General features: G+C 44.2%; 1 protein-coding gene and 1 long non-coding RNA gene across 3 annotated transcripts in view; both read right to left on the reverse strand.

The window, feature by feature from the left end:
• Positions 1–400: 400 nt before the first annotated feature.
• Positions 401–22,126, reverse strand: part of LOC124151332 (1,4-alpha-glucan-branching enzyme-like) — a 28,881-nt gene continuing 7,155 nt past the window's right edge. Inside the window, exons 5-15 of the mRNA XM_048386072.1 lie at positions 19,428–19,572; positions 18,666–18,756; positions 17,844–18,053; positions 17,099–17,214; positions 15,644–15,771; positions 12,838–12,936; positions 12,042–12,324; positions 9,518–9,702; positions 4,488–4,621; positions 3,731–3,848; positions 401–1,532 (exon numbers count right to left, since the gene is read on the reverse strand). Coding sequence (XP_048242029.1) covers positions 1,485–1,532; positions 3,731–3,848; positions 4,488–4,621; positions 9,518–9,702; positions 12,042–12,324; positions 12,838–12,936; positions 15,644–15,771; positions 17,099–17,214; positions 17,844–18,053; positions 18,666–18,756; positions 19,428–19,572 — 1,557 coding nt within the window. The 3' untranslated portion in view covers positions 401–1,484. The remainder of the gene's footprint in view (positions 1,533–3,730; positions 3,849–4,487; positions 4,622–9,517; positions 9,703–12,041; positions 12,325–12,837; positions 12,937–15,643; positions 15,772–17,098; positions 17,215–17,843; positions 18,054–18,665; positions 18,757–19,427; positions 19,573–22,126) is intronic.
• Positions 13,866–15,399, reverse strand: LOC125374737. 2 transcript variants are annotated; one of them, XR_007218738.1, is made up of 3 exons: positions 15,383–15,399; positions 14,950–15,064; positions 13,866–14,637 (listed from the first exon to the last, which is right to left on the reverse strand). It is a non-coding gene; the product is annotated as an uncharacterized LOC125374737 (long non-coding RNA). The 2 variants fall into 2 exon arrangements; XR_007218737.1 differs by lacking the exon at positions 15,383–15,399 and having other exon boundaries at positions 14,950–15,277.

The following is a 22,126-nucleotide window of genomic DNA, read 5'->3' on the forward strand; positions in this document are numbered from 1 at the left end:
AGTTGTCTGTAAATAATCTGGACCAGACAATCCAGTGATTGACCTAACGAGCATCGATCCATGCAATACGAGGACATGCATCAACCAAGTCAGCAAGCCTGACCACCCTGTTAGTCGCCTTTTACGGCAAGCATGGGTTGCTGAAGACCTGTTCTACCCCACATCTTCACGGGTCTCCATTACTGTGTAAAATGGTGTGTGCTTGTTCAACACCACACTCAGCAAAATCTCAGGTTCGTGAGGACAGCCTGTAATAAACATCAGACAATCTAGTGATTGATATTGTGAGCAACGACACACACCATCAGGGTACGATGACATGCCATCAATCAAGTCTGACCCCCCGATCTATTTGTAAAATGGCATGTCACCAAGATGGGTAAACAACACAAACAACACCAGCACTTTTCAGCTTTATTTTCTTCACAAAGCAACAGTACACTTTGCAAAAGCTTATATGTCATGACATATAACAAACATTATACTGTCAAATGTACCCCAGACAGTCATATCTGATACTTGTTCCAGCACATCACACGGTTTACTCAGCCCATACACAGCTTCTTCTGATTGTCTGAATATGTATCAGGTAACCCATTGTCATTCAATATAATGGCCCTGTTTTATAGATATAGGGGCCGGGAACCAATATATGTCAGAAAAAGAGCATGTTTTTTTCACCAGGCCATTGGACACCCTGCAGGTCATGGAAGGTCAAGGACACTACAATCTTTCATGGTTTCATATCTTTCAATTACCTTTGCTATTTCAACATTTTTGGACAAATAAGTCTTAATACATAAGGCTAAAAAAAATTAACAGTCATGGTTCTTATGCAACGCTCGCATCATCATAAAGTCTGCCGCACGTTTTCGGTTTTATTTCCATTTTCAAAAAAAAAAAAAATTTTTTTTAAATATTCCGCTTCTCAAACACACGACCCCGGCAGTCGAATGCTACAATACTTAAGAACAACATGATTTCCCCGAAATTATTGTAATCAAAATTTGGTTACATACTAGCATGAACAACCAACAACAACAAAAAATTGCCCGCCCGCACAATAATTTCAAAAGCCATTGCCTGAGAACGAATTCTATTTTTTTTTTAAGCCTTATGCTTTCTACATTTTGAGCACCAACAGAAGCAATGTGCAATGGATAAATCTCAGAATGGTTTGTTGTGACCCTTCTGTACCTCTACACACTGAGGTGCGGGAATCCTGAAATTCTCTGCAAGGCCTTTACAATGACTGTGAACAAAGCCCTAAAGTAAGTAGAGTGTTCTTAAGCCTCATGGGAATCCATGCGAACCCTGCATCACAATAAACACATACACAGTCCCAGCTGAGAACACAGCCTGGCGTTAGTTAGTCCACCTTTGCAAGGAAATTTGCCACTGAGTGGCATGACTCAAAATGTGACATGAGTCACCCTTTGCCTGGACAATTGCCACTAATAATGAGATAAACGCACAGTCTGATGTTAGTCCATCTTTGCCAGGACAATGGCCACTCGAGATGGGATGTACACCTGAAAATAGGACAAATACATCATACATATATGAATAACATCCAAATTGTGAATGACTGATCCAGAACTAATGGCTTTGTCTATATTTTCCTACAAGCTACAATACCGTAAATCTTGAAGTTAACGCGAGTGTGAATTAAATGTAAAAAATGTGAGTGGTCTTTGTTCGCATTAATGAAACTTCGCATTTTTGTCTCAAAAATCAACAATCAAACGGCCTCAATGCACACTTTGGATAGCGGAAATACCAAACAAGGTTTATTGAGCAGCAGTTAACAATGTTATTAAAAGAATAGGAATTACGCAATAGGCATCTGGTGAGTTATCACTGCTACTCATTTGTATGAAACTAGGCATCGTAGACCACTCCAATCTGTGAACTGCTGTTGGTTCATTTAGTTTATTGCCTTTGAACTTCCTTAATGCCAGTCAACAGAATAAACATATAAACTGCGTGTTGTGTTCAGGAAAACACTGTTAATTGTTATCACAGAAGTGCTTTACTCAGTGCTAATAAGCAGTACTATTTGCTGTTTGATTGGATTAAGGTAAAGATATGCATCATTCCACTGAGGATAGGGTGGGGGGAGTCGCATTGATATTGAGTCGCAATCTTGGCTAGGGGTCAGCAACTTTAAGATGATACATCAATTTTTAGGTTGCAAAGAATATGGTCGAAAAAACAAATTTGCATCAGGATAGAAGCTACTATGTTGTGCTATTTTATCTAATCTTACATTGCTTTCTGGCACATGTTTTCTAAGGCCAACTGTATTATGATTTTTATCTTAATACTCAAATGGTGTACCAAGCTTCCAGTAAGGCAGGAAAAGGTCAAATGTTTGCAGAACTCTGGGCCTGGTTGCACAACAACCTGGTTATCTCAGCTGCCATGAAGTCTGTGTTAGCTGGCTGTTAAATCTAACGGGGGCACAGGTGGCCCAGTCACTGTGCAGAGTTGCGTCCCTTGGGTACGCCAGAAACCTATGATTGTGGGTTCGGATCCCGGTTCGCCCCGATTATGTTTCTAGGTTTGTCAGCACTATACCCGTGCTCATGGGTTTCACCAAAGTGGTAAACGTCTGAGACCTGCATCACTTCGGGCTTTCCTCCCACATTAAGCTGACATGCCGTGATATAACTGGAATACTGTTAAAAGCGGTGTGAAACCCAACTCACTCACTCACTCACTCACTCACTCACTGTTAAATCTAACATGGGGGTTAGTATGTTTCTGAAAGATTGGTTATTTTGTGTCTGAAGATTGTGCTAATAGTCCTAAGCAAGAGTCAAGCAAAAGTTCCGGTAAACACAAAACATCACCTCCCAAGATTATCTGATGAAAGAGATGCCTTTTGGGTTTAAATGGCAAAATAGTGAAAATTATATGAATGGATCACTAAAAATTAGTGATGACACCAGGGGTTTGCGAAAAGGGTATTCATGTCCTGCTCTACCTGTAGCACCCGTCACTCCCACAATTTGTGTAAAATAGTAAGTGTTTGTTGACTGACGCCACACAGCAGTACTCCTCCCATAAGACAGCGGGATGTAAACAAACCAGACAATCAAGTGATGTACCAGAAATCCGGTCACATGACTGTGCATTTACTAATTTTGTTGAAACTAAAAATATAAGCTCAGCTCACAATTGTCCACACATTAACATAAAAAGCCATAAAAAAATTACCAATGGACCAGATAGGTCCATTAGGGGTGAGGTGAAATGGGTTCTCACGTTGCGTCCAAGATTATTGCACTTAAATAGCGACGTGCATGCACGTGTATGTGTGTGTGGCTGCTTGGACTAGTCAGGACTGATGCCGATGTTATAGTGCTGGCCCACAGAGATACCATGCCGCAGTTTAACATGAATACCCCACTCAGACACAGTATACTGACTCCGACCCGACCAGTCCTTGCTTTAGCCCAGACAGGGTAACAACAAGTACCATCTTTTATCGTCTTTGGTATGACACGGCCGGGGATTGAACCCCGGACCTTCTGCTCTCAGGACGAACGCTCTACCACTATACCACGAGGGCATTCTAGGTCCAGACACAACAGCTTTTGGCACAGACTGTAAACATTAATATGTATAAGGACAGGCATGTTAGATACCCTTTAAAGTTAACCCACCTCAATTAAGTTAAACAAACCACACCTCACAAGCCGACTGGAAGTCTGAGGCAACTTACATAGGTATGATGAGGGCGTTCATTCCACGGCTCATCCTTGGTGAAGAAGTCTGTGTCGTGGTTGAGACGCTTGTGACCACCATACTGTTCGGCATCTGAGTCGAGCACTATCCTGTATGTGACCAAGGTCAAGGGCAAACAAGGGCAGAGAATATGCTGATGAACATGAAGTTAGAGATGTATACATCCGATTCTATGAGATGTTGTACTAAGGTCTGTTCATTCATTCATTCATTCATTCATTCATTCATTCATTCATTCATTCATTCATTCGACCCGTGAAGATCCGGGCTGGAATAGGTCTTCAGCAACCCATGCTTGCCCCAAAAGGTGACTATGCTCGTCGTAAGAGGCGACTAACGGGATCGGGTGGTCAGGCTCGCTGACTTGGTTGATGCATGTCACCGATCCCAACTGCATTGATCGATGTTCATGATGTCAATCACAGGATTGTCTGGTCCAGACTCGATTATTTATAGACAGCCGTCATATAGCTGGAATATTACTGAGTGCGGCTTTAAACAAAATTCATTCATTCATTCATTCATTCATTCATTCATTCATTCATTCATGTAAGGAATGTTCTACTGACACTGAAGCTTGATGCGAAAGGTAGTTCATGGTACAATATAGGCCAGGTGATGCCTCTTGCATACATGGAGGCACAGGTATTTTGCAGAGTTGCATCCCTTAGCTGTGCCAGGAACCTATTGTGGGTTCGAATCTACAAACTTCTTTAAAGAATGAGAAAGGATATCTTCCCGGAGCTCCAACACCGATCTTGTAGTCCGTGTAGCTCTTGTCATGATGGAAGTTGAAGATGAAAACAAGACAATCTGCCCTGTCGAACACCATCACCTTGTCACCTTCATGCTTACAGCTCACGTAATTCTGAAAAACAAAACGTTCATCCATATCTGGGTGGGGCAATCATTTTTTTTGTGGCAACAGAACTTTCATTCCAGTCATCACACAGAGTCAAACAATGTATCTTGAACAAGCAAACAGCGTTATCACTATCCCCCGCCATCAGGCACATAAGAATTTTGTTTGTTTATATAAATGTGAATACAAAATGAAAAAGTGAGTGAGAGAGTATGGTTTTATGCCGCTTTTAGCAATATTCCAGCAATATCACGGCGGGGGACACCAGAAATGGGCTTCACACATTGTACCCATGTCGGGAATTGAACCCGGGTCTTCGGCGTGACGAGCTAACGCTTAAACCACTAGGCTACCCGACCGCCCCTAAACTGAAAAAAGTCCTAAAAACCTCAAAGGGAGATAGACACTTAGGCTACTTTATGTCATCAAAAAGATTGCTGAAATGTGAAATTGATACACACAAAAGGCGCCTCCTCTGAAGGAAAACCCTCAGTCTTGATAAGTATCTCTTAGATAAGCTCACTTTAATAGTTTCTGAGAAAACTTGTACCCATTGCACACACTATGCACCAAGGGCCATAACTCTTTAAAGAAATAATTTACGGGACCAATTTTCAAACTCAGTCTTGACAAGTAACTCTTTTATAAACTCGCAAAGTTTCATTCATATAACAATATTAGTTTCCTAGAAAATATGTCCCCATTTCAAGCAATATGTATTAAGTTGAAAAGCACAGAGCAAGGGCCCTAACTCTATGAAGAAATAATTGACAGGACCTACTTTCGAACTCAGTCTTGACAAGTAACTCTTAGATAAGCATGCAAGCTTTCGTTTGAGTAACTTCAGTAGTTTCTGTGAAAATTTGTCCCAGTTGCACACAGTATGCAGTTAGTAGAAAAGCACGGAGCAAGGGCCATAATTCTCAACAACAAAAATAAGGGGACAAATTTTCAAAATCAGTCTTCAAAAGTATGTCTTAGATAAACTTGCAAAGTTTCAATCATGTAACGTCAGAAGTTATTGAGAATACCTGTTCCCGTTACACACAATATACATTAAGTTAAAAAAGACGGAGCAAGGGCCCTAACTCTGTAAAGAAATAATTGACGAGACCAACTTTCGATCTCTTAGATGAACTTGCAAAGTTTCATTCATGTAACAATAGTAGTTTCTGAGAAAATTTGTCCCCATTTCAAGCAGTACACATTTAGTTGAAAAGCACGGAGCAAGGGCCCTAACTCTATGAAGAAATAATTGATAGGACAAACTTTTGAAATCAGTCTTGACAAGTATCTCTCAGATAAGTAGCAAAGTTTCCTTCATGTAACATCAGTAGTTTCTGAAGAAAACTTTCTACAATTTCACACAGTAAGCATGGAGCAAGGGTTGTAACGACTGACTGACGGACAGACACGATGGGAGATAATAATATAGCTGTGTCTTATATCTTATTCAGTCACAATCAGTCAAGCAACACCATCAGTCAAGCATCACCATCCATCAAGGATCACCATCCGTCAAGCATCACCATCAGTCAGTCAAGCATCACCATCAATCAAGCATCACCATCAATCAAGCATCACCATCAGTCAAGTATCACCATCAATCAAGCATCACCATCAGTCAAGCATCACCATCAGTCAAGTATCACCATCAGTCAAGCAACACCATCAGTCAAGCATCACCATCCATCAAGGATCACCATCCGTCAAGCATCACCATCAATCAAGCATCACCATCAGTCAAGTATCACCATCAGTCAAGCATCACCATCAGTCAAGCATCACCATCCATCAAGCATCACCATCAGTCAAGCATCATCATCAGTCAAGCATCACAATCAGTCAGTCAAGAATCAACATCAGTCAAGTATCACCATCAGTCAAGCATCACCATCAGTCAAGCATCACCATCCATCAAGCATCACCATCAGTCAAGCATCACCATCAGTCAAGCATCACCATCAGTCAAGCATCACCATCTATCAAGCATCACCATCAGTCAAGCATCACCATCAGTCAAGTATCACCATCCATCAAGCATCACCATCCATCAAGCATCACCATCAGTCAAGTATCACCATCAGTCAAGCATCACCATTCATCAAGCATCACCATCCATCCAGCATCACCATCAGTCAAGCATCATCATCAGGCAAGCATTACCATCAGTCAAGCATCACCATCAGTCAAGCATCACCATCAGTCAAGCATCACCATCAGTCAAGTATCATCATCAGTCAAGCATCTCCATCAGTCAAGTATCATCATCAGTCAAGTATCTCCATCAGTCAAGCATCACCATCAGTCAAGCATCACCATCAGTCAAGCATCACCATCAGTCAAGTATCATCATCAGTCAAGCATCTCCATCAGTCAAGCATCACCATCAGTCAAGCATCACCATCAGTCAAGTATCACCATCCATCAAGCATCACCATCCATCAAGCATCACCATCAGTCAAGAATCACCATCAGTCAAGCATCATCATCAGTCAAGCATCACCATCAGTCAAGCATCATAATCCATCAAGCATCACCATCAGTAAAGCATCACCATCCATCAAGCATCACCATCAGTCGAGCATCACCATTTGTCAAAACATCCCCATCAAGCATCACCATCAGTCAGGCATCACCATCAGTCAAGCATCACCATCCATCAAGCTTCACCATCCATCAAGCATCACCATCAGTCAAGCATCACCATCAGTCAAGCATCACCATCAGTCAAGCATCACCATCCATCAAGCATCTCCATCCATCAAGCATCACCATCCATCAAGCATCACCATCCGTCAAGCATCACCATCCATCAAGCATCATCATCCATCAAGCATCATCATCCATCAAGCATCACCATCCATCAAGCTTCACCATCCATCAAGCTTCACCATCCGTCAAGCATCACCATCAGTCAAGCATCACCATCAGTCAAGCATCACCATCCGTCAAGCATCTCCATCCATCAAGCATCACCATCCATCAACCATCACCATCAGTCAAGCATCACCATCCATCAAGCATCACCATCTGTCAAGCATCTCCATCAGTCAAGCATCACCATCAGTCAAGCACCACCATCAGTCAAGCATCACCATCAGTCAAGCATCACCATCAGTCAAGCATCACCATCAGTCAAGCATCACCATCCGTCAAGCATCTCCATCAGTCAAGCATGACAATCAGTCAGCATCACCATCAGTCAAGCATCACCATCAGTCAAGCATCACCATCCATCAAGCATCACCATCCATCAAGTATCACCATCCGTCAAGCCTCACCATCCATCAAGCATCTCCATCCATCAAGCATCACCATCCGTCAAGCATCACCATCCGTCAAGCATCACCATCAGTCAAGGATCACCTCAGTCAAGCATCACAATCAGTCAAGCATCACCATCCGTCAAGCATCACCATCCGTCAAGCATCACCATCTGTCAAAACATCCCCATCAAGCATCACCATCAGTCAAGCATCACCATCCGTCAAGCATCTCCATCAGTCAAGCATCACCATCAGTCAAGCATCACCATCAGTCAAGTATCACCATCCATCAAGCATCACCATCCATCAAGCATCACCATCAGTCAAGAATCACCATCAGTCAAGCATCATCATCAGTCAAGCATCACCATCAGTCAAGCATCATAATCCATCAAGCATCACCATCAGTAAAGCATCACCATCCATCAAGCATCACCATCAGTCGAGCATCACCATTTGTCAAAACATCCCCATCAAGCATCACCATCAGTCAGGCATCACCATCAGTCAAGCATCACCATCCATCAAGCTTCACCATCCATCAAGCATCACCATCAGTCAAGCATCACCATCAGTCAAGCATCACCATCAGTCAAGCATCACCATCCATCAAGCATCTCCATCCATCAAGCATCACCATCCATCAAGCATCACCATCCGTCAAGCATCACCATCCATCAAGCATCATCATCCATCAAGCATCATCATCCATCAAGCATCACCATCCATCAAGCTTCACCATCCATCAAGCTTCACCATCCGTCAAGCATCACCATCAGTCAAGCATCACCATCAGTCAAGCATCACCATCCGTCAAGCATCTCCATCCATCAAGCATCACCATCCATCAACCATCACCATCAGTCAAGCATCACCATCCATCAAGCATCACCATCTGTCAAGCATCTCCATCAGTCAAGCATCACCATCAGTCAAGCACCACCATCAGTCAAGCATCACCATCAGTCAAGCATCACCATCAGTCAAGCATCACCATCAGTCAAGCATCACCATCCGTCAAGCATCTCCATCAGTCAAGCATGACAATCAGTCAGCATCACCATCAGTCAAGCATCACCATCAGTCAAGCATCACCATCCATCAAGCATCACCATCCATCAAGTATCACCATCCGTCAAGCCTCACCATCCATCAAGCATCTCCATCCATCAAGCATCACCATCCGTCAAGCATCACCATCCGTCAAGCATCACCATCAGTCAAGGATCACCTCAGTCAAGCATCACAATCAGTCAAGCATCACCATCCGTCAAGCATCACCATCCGTCAAGCATCACCATCTGTCAAAACATCCCCATCAAGCATCACCATCAGTCAAGCATCACCATCCGTCAAGCATCTCCATCAGTCAAGCATCACCATCAGTCAAGCATCTCCATCAGTCAAGCATCACCATCAGTCAAGGGTCACAGTTGTCTAGGGTATCGTCAAGCATCTCAATCAGTCAAGCATCACCATCCGTCAAGCATCTCCATCAGTCAAGCATCACCATCCGTCAAGCATCTCCATCAGTCAAGCATCACCATCAGTCAAGCATCACCATCAGTCAAGCATCACCATCAGTCAAGGGTCACAGTTGTCTAGGGTATCGTCAAGCATCACCATTAGTCACCTGAGAATGACTGAGCCAACCATACTTCTGTTCCAGGTGGATCATGTCACGGTCAAAGTTGTTGAGGAACTGATACTTCAAAACCTTGTCATCTACCAGGTTCCACTGTCTACGGCAGTAGTGGAAGCTCTCGTTATTGCCGACACGGGGGAAGTCCAGCCACTCCGGATGTCCCCACTCGTTGCCTGGAGACAAAGGCACAATACATAGGTGCAATATACAGAAATGCCGTATGGTCAAAGTGCAAAGGTCAAATTAGGGTCAAATTTTAAAATGTCTCAAAACACAGAACATATATGTTGAACTCCACTACTAACTTCACTTTTACCAAATTTAATGACATTTTAAACAAAATGAAAAAATGCCAAAAATAGACTTGTTCAATGTGGCTGCCTTTTTGATACCCCTTTGCACATCCATGTTTCACAATGACATCAAACATGACTTTGAAAGACATGGTACCAACTTTCATGTTGTAGGATTTGTTATGACTGATCATCTGGTTTCTGAACTCACTTACTCGCCATCACAGATCATCTGATTTCTAAACTCACTCACTCAGTACCACTGATATCCGGTTTCTAAACTCACTCACTCACTCAGTGCCACTGATATCAGGTTTCTAAACTCACTCACTCACTCCCCACCACCAATATCTGGTTTCTAAACTCACTCACTCACTCACTCAGTACCACTGATATCCGGTTTCTAAACTCACTCACTCACTCACTCAGTACCACAGATATCCGGTTTCTAAACTCACTCACTCGTCATCACTGATCATCTGGTTTCTAAACTCACTCACTCACCATCACTGATCATCTGATTTCTAACCTCACTCACTCACTCCCCACCACTGATATCTGGTTTCTAAACTCACTCACTCACTCACTCAGTACCACTGTTATCCGGTTTCTAAACTCACTCACTCACTCACTCAGTACCACTGTTATCCGGTTTCTAAACTCACTCACTCACTCACTCACTCAGTACCACTGATATCCGGTTTCTAAACTCACTCACTCGCCATCACTGATCATCTGGTTTCTAAACTCACTCACTCACCATCACTGATATCTGGTTTCTAACCTCACTCACTCCCCACCACTGATATCTGGTTTCTAACCTCACTCACTCGCCATCATTGATATCTGGTTTCTAAACTCACTCACTCACTCACCATCACTGATATCTGGTTTCTAAACTCAATCACTCCCCACCACTGATATCCGGTTTCTAAACTCACTCACTCGCCATCACTGATCATCTGGTTTATAACCTCACTCACTCACCATCACTGATATCCGGTTTCTAAACTCACTCACTCACCATCACTGATATCTGGCTTATAAACTCACTCACTCACTCACCATCACTGATACCTGGTTTGTGAACTCACTCACTCACTCGCCATCACTGATCATCTGGTTTCTAAACTCACTCACTCACCATCACTGATATCTGGTTTCTAAATTCACTCACTCACTATCACTGATCATCTGGTTTATAACCTCACTCACTCACTCCCCACCACTGATCATCTGGTTTCTAAACTCACTCACCATCACTGATATCTGGTTTCTAAACTCACTCACTCACTATCACTGATCATCTGGTTTATAACCTCACTCACTCACTCCCCACCACTTATCATCTGGTTTATAACCTCACTCACTCACTCCCCACCACTGATATCAGGTTTCTAAACTCACTCACTCACCATCACTGATCATCTGGTTTATAACCTCACTCACTCACTCCCCACCACTGATATCAGGTTTCTAAACTCACTCACTCACCATCACTGATCATCTGGTTTATAACCTCACTCACTCACTCCCCACCACTGATATCAGGTTTCTAAACTCACTCACTCACCATCACTGATCATCTGGTTTATAACCTCACTCACTCACTCCCCACCACTGATATCTGGTTTCTAAACTCACTCACTATCACTGATCATCTGGTTTCTAACCTCACTCACTCACTCACCATCACTGATCATCTCGTTTCTAACCTCACTCACTCCCCATCACTGATATCTGGTTTATAAACTAACTCCCCATCACTGATCATCTGGTTTATAAACTCAATCACTCACTCACTCAGTACCACTGATCATCTGGTTTCTAACCTCACTCACTCCCCATCACTGATATCTGGTTTCTAAACTCACTCACTCACCATCACTGATATCTGGTTTCTAAACTCACTCACTCACCATCACTGATATCTGGTTTCTAAACTCACTCACTCACTCACCATCACTGATCATCTGGTTTCTAACCTCACTCACTCACCATCACTGATACCTGGTTTATAAACTCACTCACTCACCATCACTGATATCTGGTTTATAAACTCACTCACTCACTCACCATCACTGATATCTGGTTTGTGAACTCACTCACTCACTCACCATCACTGATCATCTGTTTTTTTCACTCACTCACTCACCTCACTCATCATCTGGTTTCTTGACTCATGAGACACTTTAAACACAGTTTCTAATCACACTCACCAATGAAATTCAAATAACCTTCTCCACCCAGTCCAATCGTTATCAGTCGGATCATCTTGTGTAAGGCAATTCCTCGATCAACAATATGGTTCGGCTCTGAAATGGTGGACATATGTGTGTACATTTCCTTGTCCATCAGCCAGAATGCCAGCGACTTGTCCCCCACCAGTGCCTGGTCGTGGCTCTCTGCGTAGGCGATACACTTCTCCCCGTAACGTCGGTTCACCAGTGTGTGGGCCATGTCACCGATTTTCCAGTCTTCGTCGCTGCTCTCTTTCAAATACTGAAACAAGCAACCAAGATTATTGTTCGCTGGGAGAGAAATGTTTTTGTTTTCAAGTGTACCAGGTAGCACTGACTAACACATTCAGGTGGGACTCTTTGTTCCAACAAGAAGAATCCATGTAGAAATTGATGAATGTCGTTTCACCATAATGTAGCGGTTTGATTGGTTGTAGTTACTTGATATCAGTATAATATCTACATCACAACACTGCTGAATGCAATAACCAGAAGTTGTTATCCATAAAGTTGCATGTTTTTTCATTAGGTAGTGGCCATGAAAGGAATCAAACCACAGACTTTCTGAACTGAGGTTGGATGCCTTGTCCACATGACCAAGGAGGTTAACATTGTCAGCAATCACAATTGCGTAGATTGATGCTCATGATGTCAATCACTGGATTGTCTGATCCAGACTCGATTATTTACAGACTGCCATCATATAGCTGGAACATTACTGAGTGTGGCGTTAAACAACACACAAACAAACAAAGGAACTGTACGTTACTGTTACCTTGATCCACATGTCTGGAAGAGCCATGGCCAATCGGTAGTCAAATCCCCCACCCCCTTCCTCCACGGGACGGCACAGCGTCGGCATCCCAGACACTTCCTGTGGACACACATCAATCACACGGGTACAATATTGATCAAATATATCTTAAACCTTAAACAAGAAGTTATTATTTCTTTACCAGATAATCAGATTCACAGCACGACCCCTGGCATTGCAGACCCATCTCTTACGTAGTTTGTTTCTTTATTGTCTGGTAATTTCACTTCCCCTCTTTGGGCAATATCTCACCTCAGCTACACAAGATATATCTCACCTCAGCCACACAACATATCTCACCTCAGCTACACAGGAGAGAAAGCTTCTTCGCAGAATATATCCCACCTCAGCTACACAAGGTATATCTCACCTCAGCTACACAACATATCTCACCTCAGCTACACAGGAGAGAAAGCTTCTTCACAGAATATATCTCACCTCAGCTACACGAGGTATATCTCACCTCAGCTACACAACATATCTCACCTCAGCTACACAGGAGAGAAAGCTTCTTCACAGAATATATCTCACCTCAGCTACACAAGGTATATCTCACCTCAGCTACACAACATATCTCACCTCAGCTACACAGGAGAGAAAGCTTCTTCGCAGAATATATCCCACCTCAGCTACACAAGGTATATCTCACCTCAGCTACACAACATATCTCACCTCAGCTACACAGGAGAGAAAGCTTCTTCACAGAATATATCTCACCTCAGCTACACAAGATATATCTCAAATCAGCTACACAACATATATCTCACCCCAGCTACACAGGAGATATAGCTTCTTCACAGGATATATCTCACCTCATCTACTATTGAAGGCTATATCTCACCTCAGTTACTGTCAAAGGCTATATCTCACCTCAGTTACTGTTAAAGGCTATATCACATCCCAGCTACAATTAAAGGCTATATCACATCTCAGCTACAATTAAAGGCTATATCACACCTCAGGTAGTATTGAAGGCTCTATCTCACCTCAGCTACTCTTCAAGGGCATATCTCACTTCAGTTACTGTGAAAGGCAATACCTCACCTCAGCTTTTAGACAATACCTCACCTCAGCAACTGTTATAGGCTCTATCTCACCTCGGCTAATGTTAAAGGCTCTATCTCACCTCAGCTACTGTTAAAGGCTCTATCTCACCTCAGCTACTGTTATAGGCTCTATCTCACCTCGGCTACTGTTAAAGGCTCTATCTCACCTCAGCTACTGTCAAAGGCTATATCTCACCTCAGTTACTGTTAAAGGCTATATCACCTCAGCAACTGTTATAGGCTCTATCTCACATCGGCTACTGTTAAAGGCTCTATCTCACCTCAGCTACTGTTAAAGGCTCTATCTCACCTCAGCTACTATTATAGGCTCTATCTCACCTCGGCTACTGTTAAAGGCTCTATCTCACCTCAGCTACTGTTAAAGGCTCTATCTCAACTCAGCTACTGTTAAAGGCTCTATCTCACCTGAGCTACTTCAAAGGCTCTATCCCACCTCAGCTACTGTTATTGGCTCTATCTCACCTCAGCTACTGTTAAAGGCTCTATCTCACCTCAGCTACTGTTAAAGGCTCTATCTCAACTCAGCTACAATAAAAGGCTCTATCTCACCTCAGTTACTGTTAAAGGCTCTATCTCACCTCAGCTACTGTTATAGGCTCTATCTCACCTCGGCTACTGTTAAAGGCTCTATCTCACCTCAGCTACTGTTAAAGGCTCTATCTCACCTCAGCTACTGTTAAAGGCTCTATCTCACCTCAGCTACTTCAAAGGCTCTATCTCACCTCAGCTACTGTTAAAGTGAGTGAGTTGGGTTTAACATCGCTTTTAACATTATTCCAGTTATATAACGGCATGTCATTTTAACGTGGGAGGAAAGCCCGAAGTGATGCAGGTCTCAGACGTTTACCACTTTGGTGAAACCCACAAGCACAGGTATGGTGCTGACAAACCTAGAAACATAATCGGGGTGAACCGGGATTCGAACCCACAATCTTAGGTTTCTGGCGTTCCCATGGAATCGCAGTGCCTTAGCGACTGGGCCACCCATGCCCCCGCTCTATCACACCTCAGCTACTGTTATAGGCTCCATCTCACTTCAGCTTTGTTAAAGGCTCTATCTCACCTCAGCTACTGTTAAAGGCTCTATCTCACCTCAGCTACTGTTAAAGGCTCTATCTCACCTCAGCTACAATAAAAGGCTCTCTCTTACTTCAGCTACTGTTAAAGATTCTCTCTCACCTCAGGTACTGTTAAAGGCTCTATCTCACCTCAGCTACTGTTAAAGGCTCTATCTTACCTCAGCCACTGTCAAAGGCTATATCACACCTCAGCTACTGTCAAAGGCTCTGTCTCACCTCAGCTACTGTTATAGGCTCCATCTCACCTCAGCTCTGTTAAAGATTCTCCCTCACCTCAGCTACTGTTATAGGCTCTATCTCACCTCAGCTACTGTTAAAGGCTCTATCTTACCTCAGCCACTGTCAAAGGCTATATCACACCTCAGCTACTGTTAAAGGCTCTATCTCACTTCAGGTACTGTTAAAGGCTCTATCTCAACTCAGCTACTGTCAAAGGCTATATCACACCTCAGCTACTGTCAAAGGCTATATCACACCTCAGCTACTGTCAAAGGCTATATCACACCTCAGCTACTGTCAAAGGCTATATCACACCTCAGTTACTGTTATAGGCTCCATCTCACCTCAGCTACAATAAAAGGCTCTATCTCACTTCAGCTACTGTTAAAGGCTATATCTCACCTCAGCTATTGTGATGATGAATGGATAAAGAGAATGCAACATATAGTTGGCCAGCATCAGGTACACCAGTGACTCTGTGTCTGTGTTCATACCAAAGTATTCCATGTAATGGCCGGTGAATCCATGGCCTGAAAACAAACAAGAAAAGTAGTCCAGAATTTGATAGATAAAACTTGACAACAGTGTTACAAAGCTTTGCCACGTCATCATTGCAGTGCTTCAAAAGAGACTGAAATGAGGATCACAATGTCCGACCCTGTACCCTGACGAAAAGAATCCTCCTTATGCCATCAGCAACTGGCTTGGGCTGGCCCAGACTCCATTATTTACCCAAAACAGTTGTAAAACTGGAAAATTGCTAAATTTAGCATTCAACAACACTCACTCACCCAGGTTTGATTAGAGCCAGGTCACATCTTCCCAAGGCAAGAGAGTTAACTGACTATAAAAGTCCAGTTTCCACCCTTGCCGAACTAGTCTGGTATTATTGAGTTACATTTTGGCTGGGCTAACGCATCTATGCATAGTCCAATCAAAATCGTGAAACGAAATCGAAATCAAGTTTGTAAACTGTTGTGCTGATTTCAGTTAATTGCAGGATTTGTAAAGCATGTGCACCGCCAACTCGTTGTCAACAGATATTTTCTAAATCTTTTCATGATTTTAATCAAGGTGCTCACGTGATTTGATGCACTCTGCGATGTAAGACCCATTTTATCACAATATAGATCTTGATTATCGGTCAGATCGTCTTGTCTTGGTGCCGCTAAGATCGAGCCCAGGAATTCCAGCCTAGTCAGCAATGGTGGAAACTGGACTTTTAAAGTCAGTTATCTGACTTGCCTCGGGAAGATGCGTCACCATGATATATCTGAGCTAATGCTGCAGCCTTCACGCGAGTCGACTGAAATGTGCTGAGGATGAGTAAAAATCTAATGATGGTAGTCCCAATTGACTAGTGGCATTGGAGAGCCATAATTCGGAAGCTATCCAATGTTTCAATTTTGCTACAAATTGGAACTGAATAAAACCGACAGAAAATGTAAACAGTAAAACACACTTGTAAACACTTGTCTCCTTCAAGGAGGACAAGTTACACACTCTGAAGACAAGTAAATAATCCCCTGGACCAGGCTTAAACATAACAACGTATTTCTAACATTGTTGGATGTTGTGCAAACCAACGTTCATTCAACCATTCATCTGATTTTGAAAACAAAACAAACTGGAACTGGAATGTGAGTGAGTGAGTGAGTGAGTATGGTTTTACGCCGCTTTTAGCAATATTCCAGCAATATCACGGCAGGGGACATCAGAAATGGGCTTCTCGGCGTGATGAGCGAACGCTTTAACCACTAGGCTACCCGACAGCCCCACTGAAACTGGAAAGATGCTGATCAACAATGAACAGTTAAAGAGCATTCACTCACTCACTCACTCAGCAGAATGCCTTACCCATCCCGTGTGTGTGGTACAACATGGATGTGACACCATCAAATCGGAACCCATCGAAACTGAACTGCTCGATCCAATACCTTAGATTTGACAGCAAGAATCGCAGCACCTCCCACCTGAAAATACACAAGAGTTAAAATCTTTAGAGGCCAGGTGCTTGGCATGGCTGACATGCCTGAAGCAAGGACTGTTCAACAACGATCATTGCATTACAAATGATGTATGTTCGTATGAGGTTATGAATAATCTTAGCACTGAGATGGATTTGGGGAACAGCTAGAAGGCATACCAGGTCGCTTTATACAGGGAGTATAGGATTTTGGGTCGATTTTGAAGGCGTGTACAGGGGGGGTCGTCTTATACGTGGGGTCGTCTTATACGTGGCGGCGCCTTATACGTGGGGTCGCCTTATACGTGGGGTCGCCTTATACACAGCGATATACTGTAAGTCTTGTTCATTAAAATATCTAGAAGTTTAATGAAAGTACAAATCATTCATTTGTCTGAACTATAAATATTACTGTACAAGGGCCCTTGGTCCACTTGCACAAAGTAATCTTATCGCTACGACTATTGTAAGCCTATGTTACAGAATGGGAGTTACGATCATCTTAGCTCCTTAATGCCGAGCACCAGGCAGGGTAACAACATGTATGTGTCCAGGGTTCAAACTGATCTTCCGCTCTCCAGGCAGATGCCAATCCACTACACCACCACGGAGGCAGTTCCTGAAACTAGAACTTACTCTGTGTAGTTGAATAGTCTGGAGTCCCACAGATCATGAGTGCCACGCCCACCATCATGGAAGAAGCATGCATTAGAGCCGTCAAACAGATTCAATCCATCAACTACATTCTTGGAAGCATGGCTGTGTACAACGTCGAGCAAGACCACGATGCCATGGGAGTGGGCGACGTCAACCAGTTCCTTCAGATCCTCAGGAGATCCGTAACGACTGCAAGGCACAATTGTCATCTGTCAGTTACACCAGTCGCTGCACAATGTTTGTTTGTTTGTTTGTTTGTTTGTTTGTTTGTTTGTTGTTGTTTAACGCCCTGCTCTTCCAGGCATGTGGATCAAGGTAACAGTAACATACAGTTCCTTTGTTTGTTTGTGTGTTGTTAAAGTCCTATTCTAAAGCCTTTCTGATTGGTAGACCTGGCAAATTTGATTCACAGCATTCAAACAGCACTTATTTTGCATGTGAATAGAAACATTACACTTTGAAAATCAACATCACAGTTAATGATTACCATGAATTACATAGAAACAATGCAGTAACTACAATTACTAACGTGAACATACAACAGACTGATATATATAATGGAGCATAAATAATGATAACGGAAACATTTTTAAAAAAATCCTTAGTCCTCAGTTCTCAGATATTTTATTTTACAACAATCAGCATACCCATATGAAAGTTTATTTTTCTACTTCACGACAAAACCTAGTAAAACCTACCACAAACTCACTCAAAATCTAAGTAACAGCTTTGACTTGATTTTCTTCCCAAATTAGCTGGAGAGTGATGGCCCTTTGACCGCATGGACGTAATCCAACTTACCTGGAGGCTGCAAAGAAGCTTGTGATCTGATAGCCGAAACTGGCATAGTAGGCATGTTCCATGACAGCCATCAGCTGAATAGCATTGTACCCTGCAATTAGGCAACACACATTCAACAAGCATTCATAACAAGACAATAGGATGACCATAGTTAAACCTTAACATTTGGCCATAATTTATTAATTGTTAGATTTTCACTCCGGCACCTCACTACGACACAGAAATGGGATGGTGAAGTTATGGTGGTGAAGAGGGCCAGGGAACTGATAATAAAAATACATAGGAGATGGGATACACTGGTTAACAGAAGATGGGTTTTACCCTGCTCTTAGCACTATTCCAAAATACTGTCAACAGCACAGGACACAAAGAGCGGGCTTTACACATTGTCAACAGCAGGCACCAAGAATGGGCTTTACACATTGACAACAGCAGACACCAAGAATGGGCTTTACACATTGACAACAGCAGACACCAAGAATGGGCTTTACACATTGACAACAGCACAGGACACCAAGAATGGGCTCTACACATTGACAACAGCAGAGGACACCAAGAATGGGCTTTCAACATTGTCAACAGCAGAGGACACCAAGAATGGGCTTTACACATTGACAACAGCAGTTGACAAAAATAATGGTCTTCAAACATTGACAACAGCAGAGGACACCAAACATGGTCTAGGGCATACAGTGAGATCAGTTCAAGATGGAGTTTCTGGATGCCCCTGGTACACAATTCAATCACTGAAAGTACAGTTACCTAAGTCAGCGATTCTTGGGATGACATTCTGAGTGAATTCCTTGTATGTCGCCACTTTGCCTTCCCATGATGCAATGCCAACATGTGATTCATAGATGCGGAGGCGGTCTGGTTTGAACGGTCGAGGATGTTTCGGTACATAAATCTGCAAATACGAAATTGAAAGATACAAACTGGGAAAAACATGTGTTTATCACGGTATACCAGCTGCTAGGTGTTCCAATCTCTCACTGAGGGGGCCCCAGTACACGTTCACATCTCTCACTGAGGGGGCCCAAGCCGAATGTTTACACCTCTCACTGAGGGGGCCACAGTACACATATTTACACCTCTCACTGAGGGGCCCCAGTACACATGTTCACACCTCTCACCGAGGGGGTCCCAGTACACATATTTACACCTCTCACTGAGAGGGCTCCAGTACACATGTTTACACCTCTCACTGAGGGGGCCCCAGTACACATGTTTACACCTTTCACTGAGGGGGCCCCAGTACACATGTTAACACCTCTCACTGAGGGGGCCACAGTACACATGTTAACACCTCTCACTGAGGGGGCCACAGTACACATGTTTACACCTCTCACTGAGGGGGCCCCAGTACACATGTTCACACCTCTTACTGAGGGGGCCACAGTACACATGTTAACACCTCTCACTGAGGGGGCCACAGTACACATGTTAACACCTCTCACTGAGGGGGCCACAGTACACATGTTAACACCTCTCACTGAGGGGGCCACAGTACACATGTTAACACCTATCACTGAGGGGCCCCAGTACACATGTTAACACCTCTCACTGAGGGGGCCACAGTACACATGTTCACACCTATCACTGAGGGGGCCACAGTACACATGTTCACATCTTTCACTGAGGGGGCCCCAGTACACATGTTCACACCTCTTACTGAGGGGGCCACAGTACACATGTTTACACCTCTCACTGAGGGGGCCCCAGTACACATGTTCACACCTCTCACTGAGGGGGCCCCAGTACACATGTTCACACCTCTCACTGAGGGGGCCACAGTACACATGTTAACACCTCTCACTGAGGGGCCCCAGTACATATGTTAACACCTCTCACTGAGGGGGTCCCAGTACACATATTTACACCTCTCACTGAGGGGGCCCCAGTACACATGTTCACACCTCTCACTGAGGGGGCCACAGTACACATGTTCACACCTCTCACTGAGGGGGCCCCAGTACACATGTTTACACCTCTCACTGAGGGGGCCACAGTACACATGTTTACACCTCTCACTGAGGGGCCCCAGTACACATGTTCACACCTCTCACTGGGGGGGTCCCAGTACACATGTTTACACCTCTCACTGAGGGGCCCCAGTACACATGTTAACACCTCTCACTGAGGGGGCCACAGTACACATGTTCACACCTCTCACTGAGGGGGCCCCAGTACACATGTTCACACCTATCACTGAGGGGGCCACAGTACACATGTTCACATCTTTCACTGAGGGGGCCCCAGTACACATGTTCACATCTTTCACTGAGGGGGCCCCAGTACACATGTTCACACCTCTTACTGAGGGGGCCACAGTACACATGTTTACACCTCTCACTGAGGGGGCCACAGTACACATGTTCACACCTATCACTGAGGGGGCCACAGTACACATGTTCACACCTATCACTGAGGGGGCCACAGTACACATGTTCACATCTTTCACTGAGGGGGCCCCAGTACACATGTTCACACCTCTTACTGAGGGGGCCACAGTACACATGTTTACACCTCTCACTGAGGGGGCCCCAGTACACATGTTCACACCTCTCACTGAGGGGGCCCCAGTACACATGTTCACACCTCTCACTGAGGGGGCCACAGTACACATGTTAACACCTCTCACTGAGGGGCCCCAGTACATATGTTAACACCTCTCACTGAGGGGGTCCCAGTACACATATTTACACCTCTCACTGAGGGGGCCCCAGTACACATGTTCACACCTCTCACTGAGGGGGCCACAGTACACATGTTCACACCTCTCACTGAGGGGGCCCCAGTACACATGTTTACACCTCTCACTGAGGGGGCCACAGTACACATGTTTACACCTCTCACTGAGGGGCCCCAGTACACATGTTCACACCTCTCACTGGGGGGGTCCCAGTACACATGTTTACACCTCTCACTGAGGGGCCCCAGTACACATGTTCACACCTCTCACTGAGGGGGCCACAGTACACATGTTCACACCTCTCACTGAGGGGGCCCCAGTACACATGTTTACACCTCTCACTGAGGGGGCCACAGTACACATGTTTACACCTCTCACTGAGGGGCCCCAGTACACATGTTCACACCTCTCACTGGGGGGGTCCCAGTACACATGTTTACACCTCTCACTGAGGGGCCCCAGTACACATGTTCACACCTCTCACTGGGGGGGTCCCAGTACACATGTTAACACCTCTCACTGAGAGGCCCCAGTACACATGTTTACACCTCTCACTGAGGGGCCCCAGTACACATGTTAACACCTCTCACTGAGGGGGGTCCCAGTACACATGTTTACACCTCTCACTGAGGGGGGTCCCAGTACACATGTTAACACCTCTCACTGAGGGGGGTCCCAGTACACATGTTTACACCTCTCACTGGGGGGGTCCCAGTACACATGTTAACACCTCTCACTGATGGGGCCCTGTTCACCCCTACCTCACTCT

The sequence above is a fragment of the Haliotis rufescens genome, unplaced genomic scaffold (genome assembly GCF_023055435.1).
Source record: "Haliotis rufescens isolate VD_foot unplaced genomic scaffold, xgHalRufe1.0.p SCAF_6, whole genome shotgun sequence".
Classification (NCBI taxonomy): Eukaryota; Metazoa; Mollusca; class Gastropoda; order Lepetellida; family Haliotidae; genus Haliotis; species Haliotis rufescens.